Source organism: Centruroides vittatus, unplaced genomic scaffold, assembly GCF_030686945.1.
Source record: "Centruroides vittatus isolate TY-2023 unplaced genomic scaffold, ASM3068694v2 scaffold_490, whole genome shotgun sequence".
Taxonomy (NCBI): Eukaryota; Metazoa; Arthropoda; class Arachnida; order Scorpiones; family Buthidae; genus Centruroides; species Centruroides vittatus.
In genome coordinates, this window is record NW_027122711.1 from 1,653,744 (window position 1) to 1,680,944 (window position 27,201).

Below are 27,201 nucleotides of genomic sequence, written 5' to 3' on the forward strand. Positions count from 1 at the left end.
TTTAATCAGTATCTAAATTTAATTTACTTTATTGAACGAAAGAGCGAAGTTAAACGAGAGGAAGGTAAAAGACAGAAGGGGAGAGACATTATTAATTTTTTTTAACTTTTATTATATAAAAATAATTACAATTAATTCTATAAACGTTTGACAATAGAAAATTCAATGAATAAATGGAGTGTTAAGTCATTTAAATGTTTAAATTAGATGACAAGTGTTGATATAATATGGATGACTAGCATCAAAGGCGTTTAAGTGAAGCATAATTTGTCAAAGTGAATCATCAAAAAATGTTAAATCATATATTTTTCTCCCTTCTTCTAAGCGTTATCCTTTTAACTAATTGTAGCTGATTAAGTTTATAAGTTAATTGGATAGTTTATACAATATATAATTACCTCTACATACTTCAGTTAAATTCTCTTTAATTCTCGCTTGTTTATATCGATTGCTAAACTATTTTTTTTACTTAATTTATTTTCTTTTTTTACGTTTAAAATTCTCTTATAAAATTAAAAAATTTTCTGTTTAAACTAACGTTTTTCCTTAAATTCAAGTAAGCTCGACATAAACAAGACAAGATAAAGAAAATTTTTAAAACTAGAATTAATTAATTATAAACATCAAAAAATGCAAATGATGGTGTTAAATATGGAGCAAGTTTTATTATTGAACGTTGTTAAATGAGAATTAAAGAGTATTACTAAATTTTTTTTTATCTGTGTTATCCGGGGTGTTTCTACGCTTATCGAGAAATTAAAAAAAGTTGAAAAGAGAGTTGCATGTTATCTTGTGAGCAGTGTAGCTGTGGTCAACTAGTTATATCTTCACCACAAACTATAGATAACAAGAGTCGAAGATGGGAAATGAGAGCCAGTAATTTGACTTTGCAACCCAGGAGACTCTACTTTTCCTTGTCATTATTAAAGCTGTGCTGTTAGAGAACCGAATAAAGAATTCGAGATAACGATTTAGACATTCTACTCTTGTAATAACATAAAATAACATATATATTTTCTTTAATTTATTGACAAAATTTTCTTCCTAAAAATATACGTGTTTTTTAATGACGTATAATTTTCGAAATTTGATAATTATATTATTTTTAATCATTGTTAAAATTTATTTTTTTTTAAAGAGGTTATAAAAATTATAAATTTTCAAATATAATTTAAATGCTTTAAATATCGGAATTTATCTTAAAATTATTACAGAATAACCTTCGAACAACGGCCATGATAATGGACGTTGTTCGGAGGTTATTCGTATGCATTTTTGTTTAAAAAAGTAAATCATTCCTGAGAAAATGTCCGCTGTTTAGAAGTGGACGTTGTTAAAAGTTCGACTGTATTTTTGTCAGTTTAAAAAATAATATATTCTTTATTTTAAATGCAAATAAAATAATGTTGTATAAAATTTATGAATAAAATAATTTACAAAGTTATTATTTTTGTTACTTTTTTAAATATTAAAAAAACGTATCCTTGTATTTTATTTATTAAAGTATTTACATATGACTTCATTCAGTAATTCATGAATTACCGAAATTTTTCATGAATTTTTATAAGATAAAAACGAAGAAAAGGAGAAGAAAGAAAAAGAAAAAAACAAATGAAAATATTTTTACTCGTACACAATTATATGATCGACTTTTACCCAAGGATTATCCATTACTTTCTTGAATATATGGATATATCTATACAATTTATCGGAAATTCTAGATCAATTTTAAATGTACTTTTCTCCTTAATATTATATTTCCCAAGGTCATGTCTACTATCGCTAGAAATCATCTATATTCTTGATAGTCTACATGTCCTTGGGAAATATAACATTAGGATGAAAAGTAGTTTCAAAACATTAGTAATTTATGATCAGATATTTTTAAATAATCGTAAAATGACTATAATACTAAAAGATAGATAAATGAATATAGTGAGATAAAATATACAATAAAACGATGTTTCAAAGTTAAAATCGATGTTTTTAACTTTTAATTCAAATGGTTAAATGTCAAAAGATCATCTTTCTGCTCAGATTCTCTAGAATCTTTTGTGAACTAGGATAATAACAACTGTTTAAAGGGTAATTATGTAATTAAAGTTGATTATTTCGAGAAAATTCTCATAAAATATCATTTCTAAATTTATTTCAAGGATTTTTCTCTTAATTAAAGCAGTTATTATTACTATCATTATTATTTAGGGTTTTTATAATATTTTCTTGTAGGATGTTTTTATTATACAGGATAATAGGAGATTTATTAATAATTCTTTAATATATAGTATTATATCCAAGAGAATCGATCTGTAAGAGTCAGAGAGGACATATCGTCGATATTCTTGTACTGGAAAATTGTCCCCCCTTCCTATACACGTATTTTTATTTTATACTATACTAAGTTACAAAAATTAGGAGTAGAAACAAGTAGCCTACACTGCACACAACAGATACACCTTATTTTTTTATATCCACTGAAAATCCAACAATAAAATATTCTTCTTACTAATTGTCATTGGACTGACCCCCTCCAATATATATAAATTTTATAAAAATATAATTTGTAAATTAATAAGAATAATAATAATAAAATTAGCAGTGAAATTTAGTCATTTTTGATAATTTTTTTTTTTTTTCTTACATTGCAAGATGAATCTCCGGAGAGATAATTACACCAATTATTCTCATCTAGATCTGTCAATGTCGTTAACTAGGATCCTTCCAAATAACTCTACTTTCAGGATTTTCCTAAGCTCTTCTACTAATCTCTAACTCTGTTTTTTTTTTAAATTAATGCTCATTTTGGGATTCTAATAATTAATGATATTTTTTTAAAAGGAATGTTTATGATAATGATTATTTATAAATTCCTTTTAAGATACTCAAGTAAGATTCTCGTAATTGAACTTAATTTTAATTTTTTCTTCTCTTTCAAATGAATAGTCGTTTTAAATTTCTCTAAACTAATAATCTTTTTGGAATTTTTTTTATTATTATCAATTAAGATTTTCATGATTTAATAGTTATTTTGAGTCTGTGCATGTTTAGTGATCCCAAATTAATGTTACTAATCAAAAATAAAAATCCCTTAAACCATTATACAGTTAAAGGTAATGATATGAACGAATTTTTTTTACCCATATTTAAATAAAAATTGCAGTTATTTTACATTTATAAAAATTGTAATGTTTAGTAATTATACGTGATCACATGATGATCCTCTCTACAAAGGAGATTTAATAATATTATTTTACTAAATCCCTTTAAATGGAATAAAAATAATAATAATAACCACATCAGGATGTTTTTATATTTATATAAAAATTGATTATTTTAAGATTCTAAATTCTTCTAACTAATGCAAGTAACAGTAAATGATTTGCAATTAATGTTACTAATAATAAGAGAAAATCCTTTAAACCATTATATAGCTAAAGGCGATCATTTTAACTATTTTTAAAACTAAATTTAAGTGAAAATAACGGTTATTCTGGATTTATAAAAATTGTAATGTTTAGCAATTATATGTAATCATATAATGATCCTTCTTTCTAAAAGATATTTCATGATTTTATTTTATTAAATCCCTCTAAAATGGGGTAAAAATAATAATAAAAAAAAGATAATGATGCTCGGATGTACTTATCCATAAAAAAATTCCTGAGCAATTTTTTAAAGATACATTTTTTAATATATTCTTTATATCAAAGGATCATACAAACTCATTAAAATATATATATATATAAATCAATATCCACTTACCAACAAAGAGAATAAGCATAACCATAGTAATATATATTTCCTAGTATAAAATTATTTTAATTTTATACATTCCAAAGAATGGAAAGAAGTTATATATTTATTTTTTCTTCATCTTTTTATTTTCTAATATTTTATATCGCATCAAAAAGAAAGAACAAATCATACAGAAAAATAGAGAAAGAAATTTATTTTTCTACAGCATACGTGTGCTTTCACATGAAAATATATTTTCAGTAAAATTATTACTTGGAAAGTACAGTACATAAAATTTATTATTTAGGTTAAACTGAAGAATATAAAATTTTCGTGATTTTTCATTTACTAATTTATTTATTAACTTTTTAAATTAGATATTTTAAAAGGTAAAAAACAATAATAAAATTTGACTTTTTTAAATAATAAACCTTATTTTTTTCCTATTTTTGCTGGTTTTTTTTTACTACATGAATACTAGTGTTGTGTATAGGATGCATGATACTTTCAAGTGTGATGTCACAGTATATATGTATATAAAATTATGTAATGTTCCTTTAATTTTCTATTTTAATAAGCTCTGAATTATGTTACAGTAGTAGCACTTATTGTAAATGTAGGAAAACTGACAATGATATAACAAAAGACAACTTGAACAACAGTAAATAACGGGGCATTGTTCGCTAAACATTAAGCACATTACCTGCAATAGCTTTAGAGTAAATGCTGCCAACAAACATTAATTAATTAACAAAATAGAAGTAATTAAAGTAATTTATTATAACAAACCGTCACTAGATTTACTTTGAAATAAGTGTGGTGTACTATGAATGATTTGTGAATCCCAACTAAGTAATGAAAGATGTTAACTAAATCAAAACATGCCAATTAATGGTAGTCGAAACTTAAAAAATTAATAAAGAAATAAGTAAAATAAATAAATATTTACACGAATAAAAACAATTTTTGAGGGTGGGTTCATTACTACTGCTCATAGTCACGTAATACTTTAAATACATTTCCAAAAGCTTTGTAATATTTTAATAATGCAAGCCATAAACTCAAACTATGTATTTTTGTCTCTAGAAAAATGATTCTCTTATAAATATTCATAAAATAAAACTTAAAAGAAGTAAAAATAAAACAAAACAAGGAAAATGTTAATTATTTATATATAATGTAACGATAACTAGAACAAAATTAGGTTATTATCATGCAGAATAAGCATAGTTATTATTAAATTTTAACGTTAGAAGTTGGTTATTAACATTTAAAATATCCTGCTGTATTAAAAAGGAAGGAAATTTATTTGATGATAACAAAGACATCCTGCACCTTTTGCTATGCATCATATACAGTTTCCTCTTTATAATTACTTTCTCCAATATTAAATTTAATTTTCTTAGTATATTTAACCGTCTGCAAACTCATATAAACATTGTCACTAATATTAGAAATTTATTAAATTTCTTAATAATTAGATAGAAGAAAATATTACAAAAATGATTCCATCTGTCACGTCTTCATCATTTTTTCCCTATTGAAATCTTTAGTTATTAATGGTTTGTACAGTTTTTCTTGACAACAATTTCTAGATTTATTTACATTTTAAAAGAAACATCTAGAGTTCTCAAGATTATTTAAAAAAACCATAAATTAAATAAGTGTACTGGTACCAATTAGTAAAACTATAATTAAAATTTAAATGCTGATACTTCATGTTTCTTTCTTTCTTCTCCCCCCTTTTTTAATAAAAAGGTAAACCGCCTTTCATTGAAAAAAATTAGATGATTATTTATATTTTGTACTGTACATTTGGTTAATTAATTTGTTTTATATAAGTATAAATGACATCAAAGTAAATACTTTTAAATTGATTACAATAAAAATGACAAATTAGAAAAGTAGATTTAATTAGAAACAATTAAAATTTAATTTAATTCTGTTATAGCGCTGACTTAAACTAATGTTAATATTAATATAACGGATTAACACTAATCGATTTTCATAAATCGATTAGTAAAAAATTCCAAACCGAAATACAGAATTTAAAAATTAATAATAGTAATCGATTTAAAATGAAATAGGGATTTTTTTAGGCGTAAATTTCATTAATCGATTAATCTGTTCTGTAATCGATTATATTTAAAATCGATTAACAAAATTTGTACAAAAATATTTCAGATTTCAACAGAAAGTCTGAAACAGGTGAATTTTGAATAGTAATTAAACATTTAATAAAACTGATTAATAAAAATTAATTTAAAAAATTACATTTAATATGAAATTGTCATTTTAGTAACCGTTTCGATTAATGAATCGATTACAAAAAAATTGATTATTTTGTAATCGATTAATGAAATTTATGCGTTAAGATCAATAGAAAAGAGTAAAATTCATAGGTAAATATTGAACTACATTAACATATCGATTATTAAAAATCGAAACGGTAAATTAACTTATAAATTTAAAACACTAGAATAGCACAGCTACTCTGAATCGTAGCAGATTTTATATACTTTTTTATAATCGATAAACGAAAGTTAAGAAATAAAAAATAAAAAATAATCGAAAATTTCATATTTAAAACAAAATTGAGTAAAATACAAGAATTTTAAATGTAGCAAGAAAATATCAGACTAAACGAAAGTTCAAAAATAAATGTATGTATCAAAGAGTGAAGGAAGCATTCCATCAAAGCAACAATTTCCTATTTAACAAGAGCAGACTGAAAGCCATTGAGACTAAGGCAGCCATCTTTTTTTGTCCCTAGGCAACTTCGGTAACTAACCATAGCCGTGACTGCACTTCTTTCTTCCACTTCTGTACGGTTTAGATGGAGGAAGGCACATGTCTCGTTGAGATTTTATGCCTCGTCAGCATCCCATCTCCACCTCTCTTACACCTGACGGAAAATTCTACTGTAATCTTTAGAGTTTCTAGTAGAAAAAAGCTTGTTACAAATGGAATTTCACTTTCTAATCGTATTTTACTTTCTTTTTATACACGAATATATATATAAATATTTACTTAAGAATTGATGAATTTAGTAGTAAATTATCAGTATTTTCTTTAAAATTCTCACGAATTTATATTTGTTTCTTTTTCTCTCTAACACTTAACAGTTTTACTAATTTGCTATTTAATTAATCAACATTGCTTAGAGAATTGGAAAATGTTTATTTAAGATTATGCAGAGATTATTTATTTCCAGGCAATTCTACGAATGTTAATTAATAAATGTTTATTTTAGGTTTATATCAAGAATTTGCTTATGTTAAATATTTTATATCTTCTAAAAATTTAATTATAATTTTGAGCAATTACTGAACAAAATTATAATCAATATTCAACTATCAAAATTTTATGTATTATTTAAATATTTGTTTTATAAATTATTCAAATTTATAAAACGTTAATTGCTAAATTTACAGAATATTTAATAAAGAAAATATATATTGTATATATATATATATACTTTTTGTAATCAATATATAACTGCAAAATAAGAAAAATGTTTTCAAATAAAAACTTCTAAAAGTTCTCTAAGATAAATCATCATTTCAGAACTTTACACTTCCAAGTTAAAATGTTTCCAATCAACTTTATCTCAAAGAAATTTTAGACCTTAAATATAGAAAAAATATATATATATATAAATAAAAATAGATATTGGTTTCTTCAATGCTGTACTACATTTATGTTTCTTGTAAAATGTGTTTATTTTTTAAAAATTTTCTAGTGGAATATATTTGAATTTTTGGTTATAAATTGTTCTTTTCTTACTTGAATTGCATTATGTTTCATTGCTTATCAATCTTTGTTCTATTATATATTTTGTCAGTTTTACAATACCACATTCCATCATTGCAATTCTTTGTATATATTATATCTTACATGTATATATATAGTTATATTTCCTTTATTTTTACATAAACATACGATATACAAATGCATTTATTCCTCCTTAAAAAAGAATGATAATTTAAAACATTTCATAAAACTTTATATATATTTTATTTTCTTTTTTTTACTGTTTTATATGAAAAATTTATAATATAAAGTTATTAAAAATGTATTAAAGAAAACTTTTTTAATTTTTGTAATATTTTTATTTTTAAAAAATATTTCCAAAATTTACTAATTTTTAATCTAATTTTAAAATATTTTTCTTACATTTAGATGATTTTCCATTAGAATTTTATTCTTGTGTGATGTTATATCATTAAATAAAGATTATGAAATTTTTAAAGTTTCTTTTAAATTAAAATATTTTTATTTCTTTTTATTAAAAATTTAAAAAAAGTTTTATATATCGTGAGATAATATGCAGAGGTATTAAGTTATAAAACTTTAACATTTATAATAAGGTAAACAATAATGTTACAGTATATTTAATAGAATTAGTTTAATATAGTAGCATTAGCTACATGTTTACCATTATATTAATATTAAATGTGTTGAGATATATTATGTACAAAACAATAAACATTGTCATTAAATTTTAGCTCAGAATTAAGAATTCATAACGTGTATTTATCAAAGAATATCTTAAAGTAGAAATTAAATTAATTTGTTTTTTAAAATAATTTTATTTATAAAGTTAAAATTACTGATTATATACGTGAATTCTTTAATATTTTGAGTATCGTGACAATATATTTTCATGTACTCTATCTGGTCTCTTTTTATTATTTAAATTAAAAAAATTTAGGAAATTCATTTGTAGTTATAATAAAATAAATTAATTTAAAATAATTTTAGTTAATAAAATATTTTTTTAATATAAATATAATGTTTTAAAATGTAGTTACAAGTATTTTTTAAAATACTTAAGTCCTTGTAAATGTCATTTGAACTTCAAAATGCCACTATTACGCTAGAGGTTTTAAGGGATAAAACATGTTTACAGAATAAATTTTATATTAAAATGAAGTTAAAATAATATTATCAATAAGAAATTTATTTACTTTAAAGCACGGTTTTTTTGTTATTTTTGATTAAAATATTTTAATGAAATTTAATTGATTTTATTCTTCAATGTAAATATGTATAAATATATTATATATATATATATATATATATACATAAGTTATTCTTTTAAATAATTTATTTTATAATCGAATTTTTCCATACATTCTTCTATTCTACTTTATATATTTTTACAACCTTAATATTCATTTTATTCTTATTTATACTAAAGTATATTTTCTAAGATAAAATTTTATTTAAACATTTATTTAAGTATTGAAATATTTATTTAAGTATATAAAAACATTTTAAAAGAATTTTATGTATTTTTTTAAAATAGTATTTGTTTTATTATGAAAACAAGCATTAAAATAGCTTTTTAATTTTTATAAAAAGTTGCTTTTAAAATATTTATGTAACAAAATGAATCTTAGTAATAAATATATATATTTTAAAAGCTTTTCGACTTTATATCAATAGTAATTATTTAAAAAGTAAATATATTTAATATTTAATCCACATAATTCTTTTAACAAACTTTAAAAACATATTTTAAATATTAATGTTATTTTCTTTTACTTGTAAACGATCAATAAATTCTTCTATTCTATTAAAAACTTGCTAAATATTCATTACATTTAAAAATACATAAATTTAATTATTATTAAGTTTGTTCTTAAAAAAGTATTGATAAAATTATTATTTATGAAAAATAAGTGACACAAATAAATACATATTTATAAAATAAGTTCCTTATCTTTATAATTAATTAATTTTTCTCATAAAATAAATATTTATTATTAAACTTATACTACATATATCGGTTTTAAATACTTTTGTAAAGTTAAATATAATTGAAAAAATTTATATAAAAGTAATGAATTTTTTAATAATTAACATAATTAAATATTTATCTAATGATTAATTAATAAATCATCTTAAGTATAATTGAATGTAGATAGAGAATTTTTTGGCAATAAATTTAAATAACTTATGGAAATTGCCTAACCGCTTCATCTAATATACTAATAAAAATTTATTTAATCTACAAATATTTAATTATTTACTCAAAAACTTTTAAATTTATTGTCTATTGATTTAGTTTAGTCGTGATAAATTCGATCAGATCTTATATTAATGACAGCAACAACCGATTTTCTTACGCAGAAACATCTTCGAATCTTTAAAAAGAAATTAAAATTTACTGAAATAGAGTATAAAAAGAATACTTTTTTTGCTGATTTTTTAAAGAAATTATTTTATATTTACACATGTAAATAGATCCGTAGTATCCAATGGATAACATTAAACTGATATGTTAGGTATAATAAGTAATATCTAACCAACAAAATGCTTCAATTAAGGAAAAATTGGTATCTTAAAATCGACTATTTAATAGCATTTTATGGATAATAAGACATTTTGGTAGCTAAACTTTCTTAAATGATTTTCGAAACGCTTCGTTTAATACAATTCTTTACCATTAAGAAAAGAGTAATAACTGACTTCGTGCATTAAACTATCGTTTAATTTCTTAACTGCACTTTTGAATTGTTATATTAAAGAATATCTTCAACGTCCTGCTTAAAATTCATACATCGTTTTTCTAAAAGCTATTTCGCCTTCTTATATCCATCTCCTTTGAAAATTACACTTTTACTTTCCCAATTTTCTCCTCTTCTACTTTTTTCCACCTCCACTTTGAAGTATAAAACTGTATAAAAGGAAATATATATATATAGTCACAAGTCATGTAGAAAAAAAATTTATAATTTTCTATCACTTGGCATGTTTGTAGGCATACTTACAAGAATTACTATTTACAATGTGGATATAGTATATAGAATAAATGTCTGTAACAAATTTCGAAACTTCTATAACAATTTGAAACGGTAATAGAGAAAAAAATAGAGATGAAATTGTTAGGAATATTGAATTAATATGCGATAAAAATATATATACTTTTTAAAATGTATTATGTAGAAAAATCTTTCATAATATCAATAGTTTTATTAGTATAAAAATATCAAGTTTATATCAAAATTTTTAGCTTTATTTAATGCTTAACGTAGACTTTATCTAAGTTATACAACGTTATTTAAATAAAAAAATAAGATAAACATTTACTAAATTTATATATTATTTACAATAACATATTTTATCTTATTATAAACACTTAATTATTAAAGCCCATCTATTTTTTTTAAATATTTTACTACTCTTTTAATAATTTATTCATTAATTATAAAAATAATTAAATTTAAATTGAATAATAAAAAGATTTTTAAAAAATTAAAATAAAATAACTAATTAGTTTAAAATTTTTATTATATAAATAAATAAATAAATAAATATTTATAAAGTGTATTTAGAATTAAAGTAATTCTGCTAATTCACTTCACGTTAAGTATAAGTAATTTAAAATAGAAAAAAATTTATAAAATAAAATAATTAAATAATAAAAAGAATTACAAATACATTTACTATAGAATAAATAAATTTTATAATTTTATAAAGTGTATTTAAAGCCCTCATTATTATTTGTTTTTTTTAAATTCACTTCAGGTCAAGCAAGCATCAACACTTCCCAGTACATTTCTATACCTTTGTTTTTATATATCGATTTTTTTAGTAAAGTGAATTTTTCTATCTCTATTTATCTCTCATTTTTATGTTCTTTCATTGTTTTTATTCTTTTTTATAATATCTTTTTACAATTTTTTTTAAGAATTAAAAATAATTTTTTATACGTACAGTACGTACTGTACATTCGATTACTTTCACACGAACGAACATTATCTAAATTTATTTTAACAAACACGAAAAAATATAATTTAATTAAATCTACTTATTATTTTTAATTCATTTTCTTTTAATAAAGAAATTCTTCTTAGTTTTTTATTATTTTTTTTATTGAAACTTTTATTGGAATTGTAAATATTTTTTTTAAAAATGTACTTATGTACAGTACGTACATTAAAAAAATATATATATATTTTATAACATTTCATATATTATTTATAATCATTTTAGATTTGAATCAGTTCCAATATGTTTCCTTTCACTTGTCAGGATTTAAAGAGTTTTTCTTCCATCACTTTACAGGATTTCTAGCATTTTTCTTTGTTACTTAGTAGGATTTATTATATTTTTTCTTTCGGTTGTCAGGATCTGACCTTTTACTTGTCAGGATTTCAACCATTCATTCTTAATAAATACAGTTATATCAACCATACTTTGAATCTTTTATTTATCAGGATTTTGTAGTATTTTTTATTCTTGTCGTTTTTTAAAGTCTTTAATGTTTAAATAAATACTAAAAAAATACATATATTAAAATCAGAATTTAATCTTTCACATGCATTATTATTATTATTTCTTTAAATAAATAGCCCGTCTGTTTGCTCAGATGTCAACCTCTAACATAAAAATTGATGTTTTTAAAGAATTTTAATAAAGTCATTTTAAATTCTTACAAGCTCTTTATTTGTAAAAAAAAATCGTTTGATTTATTTAATTTTATAATATCCATTTTAATATATATTTAGTTTTTATTTTTTTAAGTGTTAAAATGTATTAATTTAAAAGATAATAATTGAAATATATTTAAGTAAACAGCTAGAGAAATATTTTAAAATTGTAAACAGAATTTTTTAATTAATTATTTTTCTTCTTACTTTTCGGTTATTTTTATATAAATTAATATTAATTTTTTTTAAAAAGTAATTTAATAATTTATAGAATTATTTTATTCTGGAACAATTCTAAAAATACAAATTGTATTTAACTGAGTGCCAAGTTTCGTTTAATAACTATACAAATTCTAGGCAATGATATAAATTCTCTTTCATGTATTTATACATTTTAATGATTACTGCAGACTTTTCATTACTATAATAACGCTATGAATCGAATATTATTGATTTCTATTCTTTCCTGTACTTAAATTCTAAATCTTACACATTAAATTCTAATTTAAAAGTTATAAAAAGACGAATAAAATTATTAAATTTGTTCTTTTAAATATTCATGTATTATTAAGAAATGACCGCAATGCTGTATATATCCCTTAATATTATTATTATTAAATAATATTTTTATTCTTTAAATATTTAATTTTAAAAAAATAAATAAACTTTGATTAAAATTTATATATATTTCAATTCAACATATAAAGAATTTATAGCATTATTTACTTAAATAAATTGCATTGAATTACTCTAAAGACTGTAAGCAATGAAGAACAGATAATAAAAAAAAATTTTTTAAATATATACTTTTACGACGTAAATATCTGTTCTTAAACATTATAATTTATTATAAAAAAATTAAAATAAATAATGTTTATGATAATATATTAATTAATTATCCCTTTTATTATCCTTCACTCTCTTTCTTTCTTCAGCCTTAAGTAAACTCTATCCCATAATAATAATTTAAATAAAATATTCTATTAAAAAATTTAAAAATTAATAAATTATTTTCTCTGTTTCAAGCTGTAAATTTTACATTTTAATTATTATTTTACGTATTATAACACGATAAATTTCAATTATGTGCTAGCTTCGTTACTGTCTAAATAAGTATTAACTTATGTGAAGTGTCATTAGATATGAACCTGCTATATAAAGAGTGGTTAAACACGAAAATGCTACACAAGAAAGTATAGAATTGGCAAATGTTGACAATTAAAAAGCTCTCTGGTAAATGTCCAAAAAATTTAAAAATAAGACTTGTGTTTAGATAAAGATCTTTAAATAAAAATAAAATAAGTAAAAGAGAATGTTTTTTATTGCCTCCTGGTAAAATTTTTGTATTAAGAACAGTAAAGTAATTCATAAAAATATTTTTCACTAATTATTCTCAAAATGTTACCCATTATTAAAAGAACAGTGCTAAAGTATTATACACAATTATAGAAGAAGCAATTTGAAATAACGTGCCTACAAGCAATAAAAACAAAGAAAACGATTAAAAAAACGAAAGAAAAACTTCACTTTAATCAATAATTGTATTTTAAATGATTAATATACGTATACATTTAAAGAATTATTTATTATTATTTTTTTCAAAACACTTCTTAGAGGAATTTGATTTGCATACTACAATTTTATTTTCATTTTTTTAATTTTTTTTTCTATTATTTAAGTAAGGAACAGTGAATATATATATACATAAATATATATATATATACACCTTTATTATTTTGGGAAGATTTTGAAAAATAGACAAACGAAAAAAAATAAATAAATACAGAAAAAATCTATAAGAGCAAAGTGTCAAAAAGATGATTTATTTTACTGAATTTATTCAATAAAAATTGATTATAAAGTAAAAAAATTCAATTTAGTTGTTATCGATTTTTGATGAAGGTACTATATCTAAATAATATTAAAAAAATCCCAGAAACAATTGATTTTCATCCCACTTTTATCCTATTCAACGTTATGTACTGTACAGTACAGTACAGCACGTGTATAAATATATGTACTGTACAGTACATCGTATAAGACTACACAATGTTCAAATAACATATGCAAATGAATATTTAAATATATTAAATTAATAATATTCTAACAAAATTACATCTCTATGTATCTTACGATGAAAAACTGAACACTAAACAAACAAATGTTATAGAGAAGAGTTCTGTTTGATGGAGTTGGAAAGGAAAGAAGGAAAAAATGAACTTTAATATTTAATAAATCATTGTTTAAATATTAATATCTGAATTAAATATTAAATAAATTGTGAATTATGAAGTAAGCTAAATCTTATATTAAGATGAATATTACCAGTAAAGAAAGATGATAATAAAGTTTCCAGATTTATTTAATTTTATTAAATTTCCAACATGAAAATTTTCATATATAATTTTATTCTTATTTCCAATTTAATCAAACGAAATTTAAATATATACAACATTAAAAATTAAAATTAAAATTTGTAATTAAAGTAATTACAAATATTGACCTAATACAGTCAAATAATTTAATTAGTTTTTTTTAGTTATTTACTTATATATGTAATAAATTAAAGCAGTAAAATTAATTTTTTAAATATTTAAGCAATAAAACATAATTTATTATTTAAAAAAAGAGTAATTTGATGAGGAAAAAAATTATTTTTATTTTTTATTTTTGGTTGATTGTGGCTAGGATCTTTTTCTGTAATCCTTTCCAACACTAATCAAAACAGGAGGACGAGGAAAAGAGGATGAAGATAATCTTTTATATCTTATGTGAGTTTTCGATGATATTAAAGGAATAATATTAAGATAGGTATAAAAATGAATGCTTTTTGAAAATCTTCCAAATCAAAAGACTTATGATTGAAAAAATATTAAAAGACAATTTATGCTAGATTAAGCAGAACATTTATATATATATATATATATATAAACACACAGCACACACAAATATATATTTAAATTTCGATTGAATATCAACTAAAATGTAGAAAATATTTCTAAAATAAAAATTCTTTCATATAAATTTTATTATTATTATAAATATATATTAAGAAAAGAATTTTAAAGTAGAATTAATGGATCGAATAATTACGTGGTTCTTTCACTTTCTATAGATTTAAAACTGTTTAGTAACTTTTAAATATAAAAAAAAGAGTACACCTTTTAACGAAATGTATTCACTTCTGCTGTACAAGAGTTTAAATATTGCTTCATTTAAATAAATATATATATATATATATATAATTTTTTTTTCTTTTTGTACAAGAAGTTTTGGCTTATTTCCTTTTCTTTTCATTGAAAAAACATAAAAAGTAAAAGTTACTTTTTTCTTATTAAATAAGTATTTTTACTGTTTGGAACTTTCAGGTATCTAGTTTACGATACAATTGATTTAATGCATCATGTCCCAACTATATATATCTTAATTTCTGCTACATTAGTCTATAAATCACGAGTCTCGAAATTGCTTTTTCTAAATCTAATAAAATTTTCTACAGAAAATTCCAGTTTAATCATGACAATTCATCTACACACACACACACACATGTACACACATTAAAAATTTCATTAAATTAAACTATTTAAATAACTCTAATAGCATCTATTTATTTATTTTTATCTTAATTATATACTTAAACTTTTTAATAAATAAATATTTATGTTTAAAAAAAGATAGAAATTATTAAAATTTAAAAAATTAATACATTTTAATATATATATATATATATTAATCTATTTAATTACATTTACGGTTTTATCAGTATTAAATTTTACTTATTCTATTTACATTATGTATTGCTTAAATTTTTATTTAAAAATTTTTTCTCCTTTTATTTTCATATAAATTTACATCTAACTCTGTCGAATCATTAATTTTAATTAATTAAATAAACTAATTATACTCCAATTTAAAAAAATTTATTTAAATACAGCAAAGTAATAAAGCTGCAAGGAAATCCATCAGCATTAAACTCATAAAAAGTTATAGTTTTATTTTATATTTTTAAATATTTAAAATAAATTTTGTTTACTCTGAATTTCTTTTTTTTTTCTAGACCAAAATGCTTCATTGTTAGACACATCTGATTCGAATAAAGGTCATCAACTACTTTCGTATAGAAACCAACGGTCTGCCAGTGGTCTAAGTGACTTACTGATGAACCTCCATTTGGAACAGCCGTCGTTTGATCCTACTGTTGCAAAAAATGTAACGACACAGTTAGGTCAAACAGTGTACCTCCATTGTATCGTTCACAACCTTGGTGACAAAACGGCAAGTAACTATTTTTTAACTTTATTTTTTTTCCCACTCCTTTTTCTCTCTCCATAATAGAATAGCGTGTAGCCAAGGAAAAGAAAGAACTTTATTTATCACCCACACTACGGATATTGGGATTTTCTGTTTGGTATTTTGAGAAAATGTGCCCCTATGTTATTTAGGTGTAACACATAAATAACATATTGCATCATCATCATCGTCCTTTAATATATATATATATATATTTTTTTTAACGATGGAATTTTTATTAAATATTATAATTAAATTAGTAAATAGATAGTTGAATTAATCAATTAATTAATTAAAACTCAATTTTATTTGCGTTTTAATTTTACATTAAAACTTTAATTACATCAACATTCTGCGTAGTGTTTTATGCTGGTTGCATTTTAATTAATGAAAATTTAACTGAAAATCATTTAAATTACGCAATTAAAATCAATGGATTTTATTTTTAAATTAAGAAATAATGTAATTTATAATTAAGAAATTTATTTAAAACATAATTAAATATATACTGTTTATATAATCATCATATTTTTATAACAATGCTTAATCCTTAAAATTGTTCTTTAAATGACTTCTCCATTTCGGATTAAGCAAATAATAAAGAATAATTTGATTTAAATTAAGTAAATTTTTAATATATAATTGTAAATTTAATTTTTTTAAATATAATTTCTTGATTTAGACAGGAATTGTAAACATTATCTTTACGTAAACATGCTCAGAGTTTACATTGAACTTAACATCATTTCTCATAATAAAAGAAAATTTAATATCTAGTTAGTGGATAGACTTTATAAAGAATAGATTTTAATGAGATAAACTGTACAGAGCTCTCTAATTGAATGGACTTGAGTATCATTCATGATGAAATTAATTTAATTTTTTAAATAAAAATTAATTTATTAAGTGTCTTCTTAGCATTAAAAAAATTATATTTATTCTTTAACGAAATTTCTATATTAAATTAATTTCGTAAGTTCCTCATAATTTTTATTAATAATATAAAAAAAATTCTTAAAAAAGTAAATAAAAGTATAAAAAAAATTGCAGAAAATGAAGAATAATTTTTAAAGATTATAACCTTCAAAAAATTCATATTTTTAATGTAAAAGTTATAATGAAATATCATAAAAAATATTTTATCTTAATTATTCACCTAATATAAACAAACTCGTATGGATATAAAACATTATCAGTCTTGTAAAATGATAAAAGAGTGGAGAAAAGTATGGAATGACTTTTCATATCTATCTCTCTTCCCATATATATTTCCAAAAATATATTATAGTGTATTTTGCAATGCAAAACTGACGATAAGATCAGTTTGAATAAAGATTTCAAAATTTACATGTTAGCTAAAAATTCATACATTTGAGAGATTTTCTAACTCTCCTTAGACACGAGTAAAGTGTGTCGACTTTCTCGGCGGTTGTTACCCACCTTTTACGATGCCAAGCAGGGAGCATAAATCATACACGTCACAGGACAGAAAGCGATGGTAGCAGCAATGATAAACCCAATCTCTGCAATACACGTGCAAAATGTAACAAACTGCGACCGATTTCATGTGTCCAATAAATTAAAGAGAAAGAAAGTAGCCCTGGTATACCTTGTATAGGATCTAAAGATAACAATGCCAAAAGTAAATCATAAACCATCAACCTTAGTAGAAAGTGAGAAAGAAAAAAAGGAAAATAATAATAAAATTTAAAAAAAACGAAGTTAAAATGAGTTAAACAATAAAACTCGGTTGTAAATTCCTCGGCAATCATATTTATTACAAGAAGAATAAAGCGTAGCAATTATTAATCTACTAATAAAACACAAACTATTATAAATGCCCCCTTAGGTCAAAGCGCATTGCAGTAGAAGTTATCTACTAGAAAACACTTCTATACTAGTAATGAACTGTAAGTTCTTACGTAAAATAAAATAAATTAATTTTAAACATAGACAAAAAAAATTTTCTTAAATATACTCTATCTAGTCTCTAGTCCAACATTTTTTATCTTTATATATATATATAAGAAGAAGAAAGAGAGATTAAATTTTACGTCATAGAATACCATATTATCTACTTTTTCAATTTTCGAATATGTGACCTTCCAATGACCCTGTTTGTCCGAAGTTCGTAAAGAACAGAGAAAATCAAGACCATAAAATGGTCAGAGGAAGCAATTCTCTCTGGATTAACTGTTATTAGGATTTTTTAGTGCTTCCTTCAGTGGACTTTTGTATTTAAACACTGATAGAGAACTACTTTGTGAAAATAATGTCTAAGAAAGCTTCAAATGGAATCAATAGATTATTTCTGTAAAAATATATATATTAAAAAAAATACTAAGCTTAATGTAATATATTTTTATATAAAAAATCTTTGTTAAATACAGAAATCAAACTTTTACATTTTTTATATATAAAATTTAAATTGTTTCACATACGTATGCTTATAAATTTATTTTTTAATCAAAGAGAATTCGCCGTGTAAATATTTTACGAAATATTTTTTCTGTTTATTTTTATTTATAAAAATATAATAATTTTTTTTATATTGGATTATTTAGAAAAAATATTTACTTCAGATATTATTTTAGCATAAACAAACTCTTCGAATATTTTCGTGCTTCCTTAAACAAGATGAATTTTTTTCTGTTTTTGTTTTTCTTTACAAACGTAGTTAAGTAATAAAATTTTTATAATTTTATTTAATAAAATTTGGAATTTGACAAAAAATGTTATTTATTTATTTTTATTAAAAATGTTCGCAATTTTTTTCTCCTAAAAAAAATACATTTAAATATTGACTTATGTCGTTATAAATTCTGGTGAAATTCCACGTTTTGTTATCGTGATACGATTACCGTTTACTAACTTTGTTTTCACAAATTGCTATCATTGTAAATTATACATTCTCTATAATACTCAATGGTGCGCAACTGCATCTACTTGACTCAAAGTCAATAAACATAGTTTAAATTCAATTCACCACTATTCAATTGAAGATAATATGTATCGAACAATGCTTCTGTATTATTAACAGTAACAGAATATTTCCAAAGTTGCTCAAGAGTAAAAATCTCAAGAGTAAAAATCTCAAGAGAATTCGTGTCAATAAGAATTCACACTATTATTCTAGTGTTATTTAGAAATTTATTATCAATTATATTGTTAATAGCTTTTAAACATACATACTGATATAATTTGTAAATAAACATTGTGTTATTGAAAGATCTAGTGAAATATTCTTGTATACACGTAATGTCTTGTGTGACATACGCGAGATTTCACACTCAAAAGTGTACAGAAATGAAATTTTCTTAATTATGATTACTTTTAAAATCAAAAATAAGTATTTTTATTTCTTCAACTTTTTTTTATTTCTACTTCATTTATATTAATTATGCGCTGAGAAAATTGTATTTTTAAAATATTGATCATGAAGCATTTTAGTCAAATTTTTTTTTTAGAATTTTGTACATTTCATGTCTTATATAGTCACAAAAATAAAAGAATGCATAGAAAACTTCTATTTTATTTCCCCATTCATATCCTAAGGTCATTGTTTATGTTTCACAGCATACATTTTTCCAGAAAGAATTTTTATATTGTTGTAGCATCTATTTAGAGAATCCATTTTATATATAAATATATATAAAAAAAGACAATTGTAACGTAGAAAACACATTTAAAACTTTTATTTTTCTTGGTTTTTATTTAAAAAAAAAAATATATTAGAATTTGAAGTTAGCGTGTGATAAACTTTGACGTCAATTCAATTGAACTGTAATATTTAACGTTATAAGAAATGCATACAGACATGTGATCTACTCCTTTAAAGTAATATGACTTGCATTTTAGATAGAATAGAACATAACACTTTAGTAAATAGAACTTTCTCCTCCTTTTTTTTTCTGGAGCAAATATATCTGGTTGTTAGGTGACAGCCATTTTCTGTGATAAGTTTTTCATCCATATATACTGTTAAGGAATACGACATGTTAGCGTTGTAAACCTCATTCTGTTCTTATCCCCATATCAGTATTCTTTTCATTCCTATCTATGAGAATGATGTTGGTGTTGGTAGACATGTAGTATGTTGAATGGTTGCCAAACGTCGTTCACCACTAGTTGTCAAAGAATTTTTGTATCATACTGTTTACAAATACTTCTCTACATCAGTTTCCCTAGCAAAGTTTACTCTATAGATAATCCTTTAAACGAAAAAGTAACGTTTAAGAAACTTTTCTAGCTCATTAAATAAAGTTTTTTCCATATTGTTTTCATCATTTAATTTCATTTTTCATTATTTTTATCGGCATCAAATTATAATTAAGAGGTGTAAATGTATTTTCAATCATCGTTCTACAGACCACTTGGGATTTAAAATGAAACGTTGAGAATGATAAGAAGATAATAATACGTTTGATGGAAAAATCATTTGTCCGTAAGTAGATTAAACGTTCGGTTATATAGCTTTAACAATAGAAGCTAAGAGAAGACAAAAACCTGATAGCGCTCTCTGAAAACTTTATCTCTTTTGTAATTAGACTCCAGAGAGAACTAAATTAAGCAATTGGAATAACTTCAATGGTTTTAGGAGGGCCACTTTAAGAAAAATGAATGTAACTGCTCTTACTTTTACTTCATTAAACTGGAAAGAAAGAAAGAAAGAAAAAAACAAGAAACAGCAAATAAAACTTTTAATTAATTCCTTTAAATATTGATCTTACACATTTTTAAAAGTAAGTAATAATAATTCTTAATTTCGTTAGATTTTAACACATATCTCAAAAGAAAATAATGTGATTCTACTTGTATTGCTCCTTTCAACACTCGTTCCTTGTTCCTTTTGTTTAATCTTAAATTTGAATTTATGATAGTTTGTCCCAATGAAAAGAAAACTTTGCATTTATTGTGAATGACTTGTAAACTTGGTTTTATGTCTCCATTAAATATTTATAGATATACATCTAGTAATAATGATATTTGATGCCATATACGTGGAAGTTGAAAGATTCTGAATAGGCCAATCAGTTATCATTTCTTATATATATATATATATATATATATATCCCAAAAGTTTTGTAAATAAGATTTTCTCCAACTGTCTACTACATCAATCTGAGTTTATAAAATATGGCACTTACTAGGTTCATTCGTATCTTGCATAAAAATTTGCCAATTGAATAGAGAAGAAGTTATATTTTATTTATGCATATAGAAGAAAGTGTGTAAACAAGCTAACATTTTGTAAATTCTTCCACGAATATTTTTATTATATATACATTTTACATAACATAGATCAATATAAAACAAATAAATAGTTTAAATAAATCAGCACTTAAAATATATAATATAATCTTTTATAATCATTATTTTAATTTCATTTATACAAATATTTATTTATACAAAAATGATTAATTAAAGCATACAAATTTTCAATAATTAATTAATTAAAATGTATATCTGTCAATTAAACAATAGAAATAAATAAATTTCGACAAATAGATTAATTGAAAAATGCAAATTTTGCTGAAATATATAACATAAAATTCAATTAATAATAATGATATATTACGAACTTCTTCAACTTTTTTCATACATTTTTATGATTTCTTTTTCTTATCTTCTCCCGTACAAAATTAAAAAAAGAAAAAAAAATGGAAAATATGATAAATTTGATTTTCAGAAAAGTTAATTCAGCAAAATTTTACAAATTGAGAAACTTTGAAGTTTTATTTTAAAAAAAGAATAATAATAATAATAATAATAATAATGAACATTTTTTAAAAAGTACAATTATCTAATTTATATTCATTTAACTTTTATATTTAAAAAAAGTAATATAATTGTTTATAAATATAAGTATAAAATTTATACTGAATTTATAATTTTAATAATAAATTTACGATATTCTCGTTAATGATGTTTACGATTACGACATTTCATATAATTCTTTTACGTGTTATTAATTTATATTAAACAGATGTTTATGATTTTGTATATAAATCTACTTTCACTTGTATATAATAATATAAAGAATTCAGAACTTTATAAATCTTATCACTTTATACTTTATTTCCACTTCTGATTGTCAATTCAAGAAATCGTAAAAGTGGATTCGAGATAGCAATTTTGGCAAAACGGTAAGATATAATTTAGAAAAGAGAGATAAAGTAAAAAAGAAAAAAACCCCTAAAACTAGTGAAATAAAAATGTTCTGTTCTAGTAAAAACTATAAAGGAAATATTCTTGTACAACTCACATAAAGTATTATAATTTTTTTTCCTTATTTTTTCTTTTTTTTACCTCCTCAATGACGTTTTCTCCCCTCTTTAATGGCTCTAATGTAGTGTTTTGTTGTCAGCAAAACAAAAAATAAAATAAAATTCACCGTGTGCTAAGTTGCGTAGTTTCATTCTTTTTAAAGCTCTTTTTCTTTATCTTAAAAAAGTTTACTACAAAATTTTAAACTTACGTCATCACTGTTTCAGTATTTAAAATTCATCGTACAGACATCGATGATGATAGATGTTAATCAATTAATTTTAGTATGGAGGATTAACTAATAATATTTATTTAAACTTATCAAAGCATAACAATAGTTGAGTAGCATAAATGTTAATATTAATTATTATTATATTATGAATTCTGCTGTTGAAAGATTTCTCTTTACTATTTCCTACTGTTATTTTATAGCTTTAACATGTCTACGTATGAATAAATATTATAAAACTAAATTAAAAACGATGCTACAACATAAAAAAAAATTCAAAGTAATTCTTAATTAGGTATGTTTACGTAAGTTAAAACTTTAAAATGTACGTAATTATTTTACAATTTTCTATTATTATTAAGCAATTTTTAATGGAGAAGATAAAATTAAAATTCTATTAAATACAAATCGTCGTCTGCGAAATATGGTAGATATAAATCATAAAATTTAATAAAAAGCAGATGTGGTTTACTTAACGATGATTGGTTAATAAAATAACCAATAAAAGATTTAACAAAGAAATTGATTGGAGACAAACGATGATTGGTTAACAAAATAAAAATAGGAAGCAATAAACATATCCCCGCCTATTTATTTTATTTTATTTTATTTTTTCACCAATCACCGTTCAGTAAACTACGTCTTTAACCAATCGTCTTTAGAGATTTTATATTTGATTTTCTACATAAACCATATTGCTATATTTATAGTAACTTTTTTACTTACTTTTATAACTTTATTGATAAAGGTTCAATCTTCCAATATTTATATATATTGAATTTCTCAATATATTTATACGAGCAATTCAATTGAATTATAATATAAAAATGGCAGAATTTAAGTGATTTACTTCAATTTTATTGTATAAGTTACATTCTGTTAAATATATCTTGAATTTTTTTACATTCTTCTTATATTTTTATTATATAAAACTCACATTTATACGCTCTATTTAATGCGAACTGTTATATAAAATATATATTTAATATACTAAACAGAGTTTATAAATTTTGTCAGTGATTTCAATCGGCGTATGTATGTAACTTAAGATCAGTTTTCTACTCTGATTTCTCTTGACAATTTATTTGCCATAAATTGAATTATACTTTTTTTATTTTTCTTATATTATAAGGATAATATATAACTGAATGATTGACAGAAATTTTATATATATATCTTGTTGACACACCATTTATCTCACCAAATAGTTCGCTATTACATAAAAATACTTGTATTTGCTGTATACAAATAATTTTTTACTTCATTTTGTGTTGGTAAAATCATTTATTTTCAAAATATATGATAGGCGGATGTTTATTATTATTTTGTAATTTAGTTTCCTTCAATAAGCAAAATTAGGTTATTTTTTTATTAATATTAAAATGATTTATTATTTGTTCTTTAGATTAAAAATGTGTTTTATTATATTAATTTTTTATAATATTAAAATTATAAGAATATATATTTTTTTAATTATTGAAATTAATTATTTAATATTTATTTAAGTTTAAAATTAGAAAAGAACAATCAAATTGACTTTTCTGTGTTTTAAAATATACAAAATATTCTTGTTTCTCAATATTTTGAAGAGAAAAACATTAAGCAATTTTAAGATTAGAAACCAATAAAAATTCTGATAATTGGTTTTCTATAGTAAATAAAACATCTGATACTTATGGTTAGTCATAAAAAAATCTTTTCCCCAAATTCTTAATAATATAACTTTAATATCCTTCTGGTCAGCCTCATTATTTACTTCGAAAATCTTGATATTAATATTCTATTTTTAATCTTAGTACGCCTATAGTAACATCATTAGTATCAGCATTTTTCCTTATTATGCAGGTTTGTTTATAATGAGATATTTCTTGCTGTAAAATTTATATTTAGGATTAAATTCTAATACAAAATTTTTGATAATAACATGCATAAAGGTGTTAGTTTTTTATTATTATTTTTTTAATTTGCAAAATTTGTCTATGTAAAAGAGTAAGGGAATTATGGAAAGGTTGGAAGAAAATGGAGTAAATCTGAGAAAAACTTTTACTTCGAAATAATGAAAAGATATATTAAAATTAGTTTATGAAATGAAACAGGCATGTTCACTAAAGAAAACAGTTAACAGCTGTGCTAAAAATTTTTAAATTTAAATTGCAGAATTAAAGAAAAAATATTCAAGAGTAAGACAATAAAATTCGTTTAAATAAAGAAATATTCGCTTAATTTTTTAATTATTTACTACTTTATAATTTAAACTGTGTTATAATGTTTTTATTTATTAAACTTTTTAAACTTAAAATCGTATAAATAGTTTTCAGAATAAAGTAGCATTCATATATTAGGAACAAACTGGATATTAATATATTAAAGTAATGACTGATATTTTTAATTTTAGAATTGTTCAGCCTAAAAATAAAGTAGGTATGAAAGGAAATTAATCAGTTACGAATTAAATGACAATGACTAAAGTTTCTACAATGAAATTTTACTATAAATTATAATAGAATATAATTAATTTTTCATTTCTATCAGTAGAACTCCACAGATTTCAGGCTTGAATAATTTGTTTCGGATATCTATTATTATTATTATTTTTAAAGTATTGCAAGACACTAAAATTTATACTATGAATTTTAATATGATCTAGCTATTTAAAGGTGATTCTCATTCCACTGGGATATATTTGATTTCCGCTTATATGTTCTCTGCATTTTGGATAATTATAATAAATTAATGATATATTCTTATAGATATATTACCACTACAAATATTAGGCAATTTACTGCAAACAATGATAAATGATATCATTTGCATCATATGACATGATTTGGTGGGGAAAAATATTTATGATTCACCATTAACACTTTTCTAATTCTAGTAAACACGAAATTCATGATTATAGTAAAATTAAATGGCATGTTTATAAATAAAGTTTCCTATAATTTTCAACAAAAATTTTAATTAGCTGTAAAAATTTTTGTTTTTTAAAATATAACCTGGCTCAGTTTAGCTTGAAAATTATGAGAATGCCTTCCATTAACAAACTTAAAAAAAAATTATATTTTAATTAGTATATTCCCCAATAGACATATTCCTTCGTTTATCTAACGAAGAACGAGAATATTTTCCTTCGAATTTTTTAATATTAATTTTATTATAATTTATCAGGCTTTTTATGAATAAAAACAGAATAAAAAATTTAAAAATTTAGTTTAATTGCATATTTCTTTCGCATCTACTTGATTTTTATATTGAGCTCAACCAATTTCTTTAACACGTTACTGTTCATCTCTAATTTATTTACACTCGTTTAAATGTTAAAATTAAATAATTCTAGATATTTTTAGCGACTTAAAATTCTTGAAATTTAATAAATAATTATTACACTATTCGTAAGTCAGGGGAATAGTTTAAAAATTAAATAAAATTTATGCCTTAATTTAAGTTCTAAATTATTAAATAATATAATTTTCTGCATATTTTAATAGGGTTTTTTTCCCTGTTATTTACTCGTATCATTATCTGTTCTTTATGAAGTGTAAAAATGTTATGATTCCTGAATGTCACATCGGTCTCAAAGCAATTTTCTCTCAGATGATGATATTGCAGGAAACCAGCCGGAAATTACAATATCTGAAGATAAATATATGTATATATACATATTCAATCTTTGAAATTTAAATAATTTCGAATTCAACAATATTCTTTGTAGAAAATTTTTATTCAATATAATTTCAACAGATTAAAAATAAAAATAAAATAGTTTAAACTCTTATTTTCTGTGTCGTTAACTTTAACACACTTACAATTTAAATTATATTTAAATCTAAGAAAAGTATAAGATAGATGCACTGAGTAACTTAATGTATAAACAAAATTACAGTATTCTAATTAAATGTACTCAGTTATATGTTCAATATAATTAATATGTTTATAACTTAATATACGAGGAACTGACTCACTTGGTTTACTTTATTGGGCTCTATCCATCTTATTTGATCAAATATAAAGGGCACGTAGTGAATCTGATCGATAGACTACGTTGAATTCATAAACTCTCTTAGTTAACTCTAACTATATTGGGTTCTGATCATTATACTTGATTCTGATCAGTATAATAGGTTCAGTTCGATGCATAGATTTAAATTAAATTTTAGAGAAGGAATTTCAGAAAGTTAATTACTATTTAAGTGCAATATGTTGTTATATATTAAATTAAATGTAACAAGGAAAAATATG

General features: G+C 22.0%; 1 protein-coding gene across 1 annotated transcript in view; it reads left to right on the forward strand.

Moving 5' to 3' along the window:
- LOC136989384 (V-set and immunoglobulin domain-containing protein 10-like) overlaps positions 1-27,201 on the forward strand; it is an 87,160-nt gene that overhangs the window by 15,378 nt on the left and 44,581 nt on the right. The window contains exon 2 of the mRNA XM_067287503.1: positions 16,234-16,451. Coding sequence (XP_067143604.1) covers positions 16,234-16,451 — 218 coding nt within the window. The remainder of the gene's footprint in view (positions 1-16,233; positions 16,452-27,201) is intronic.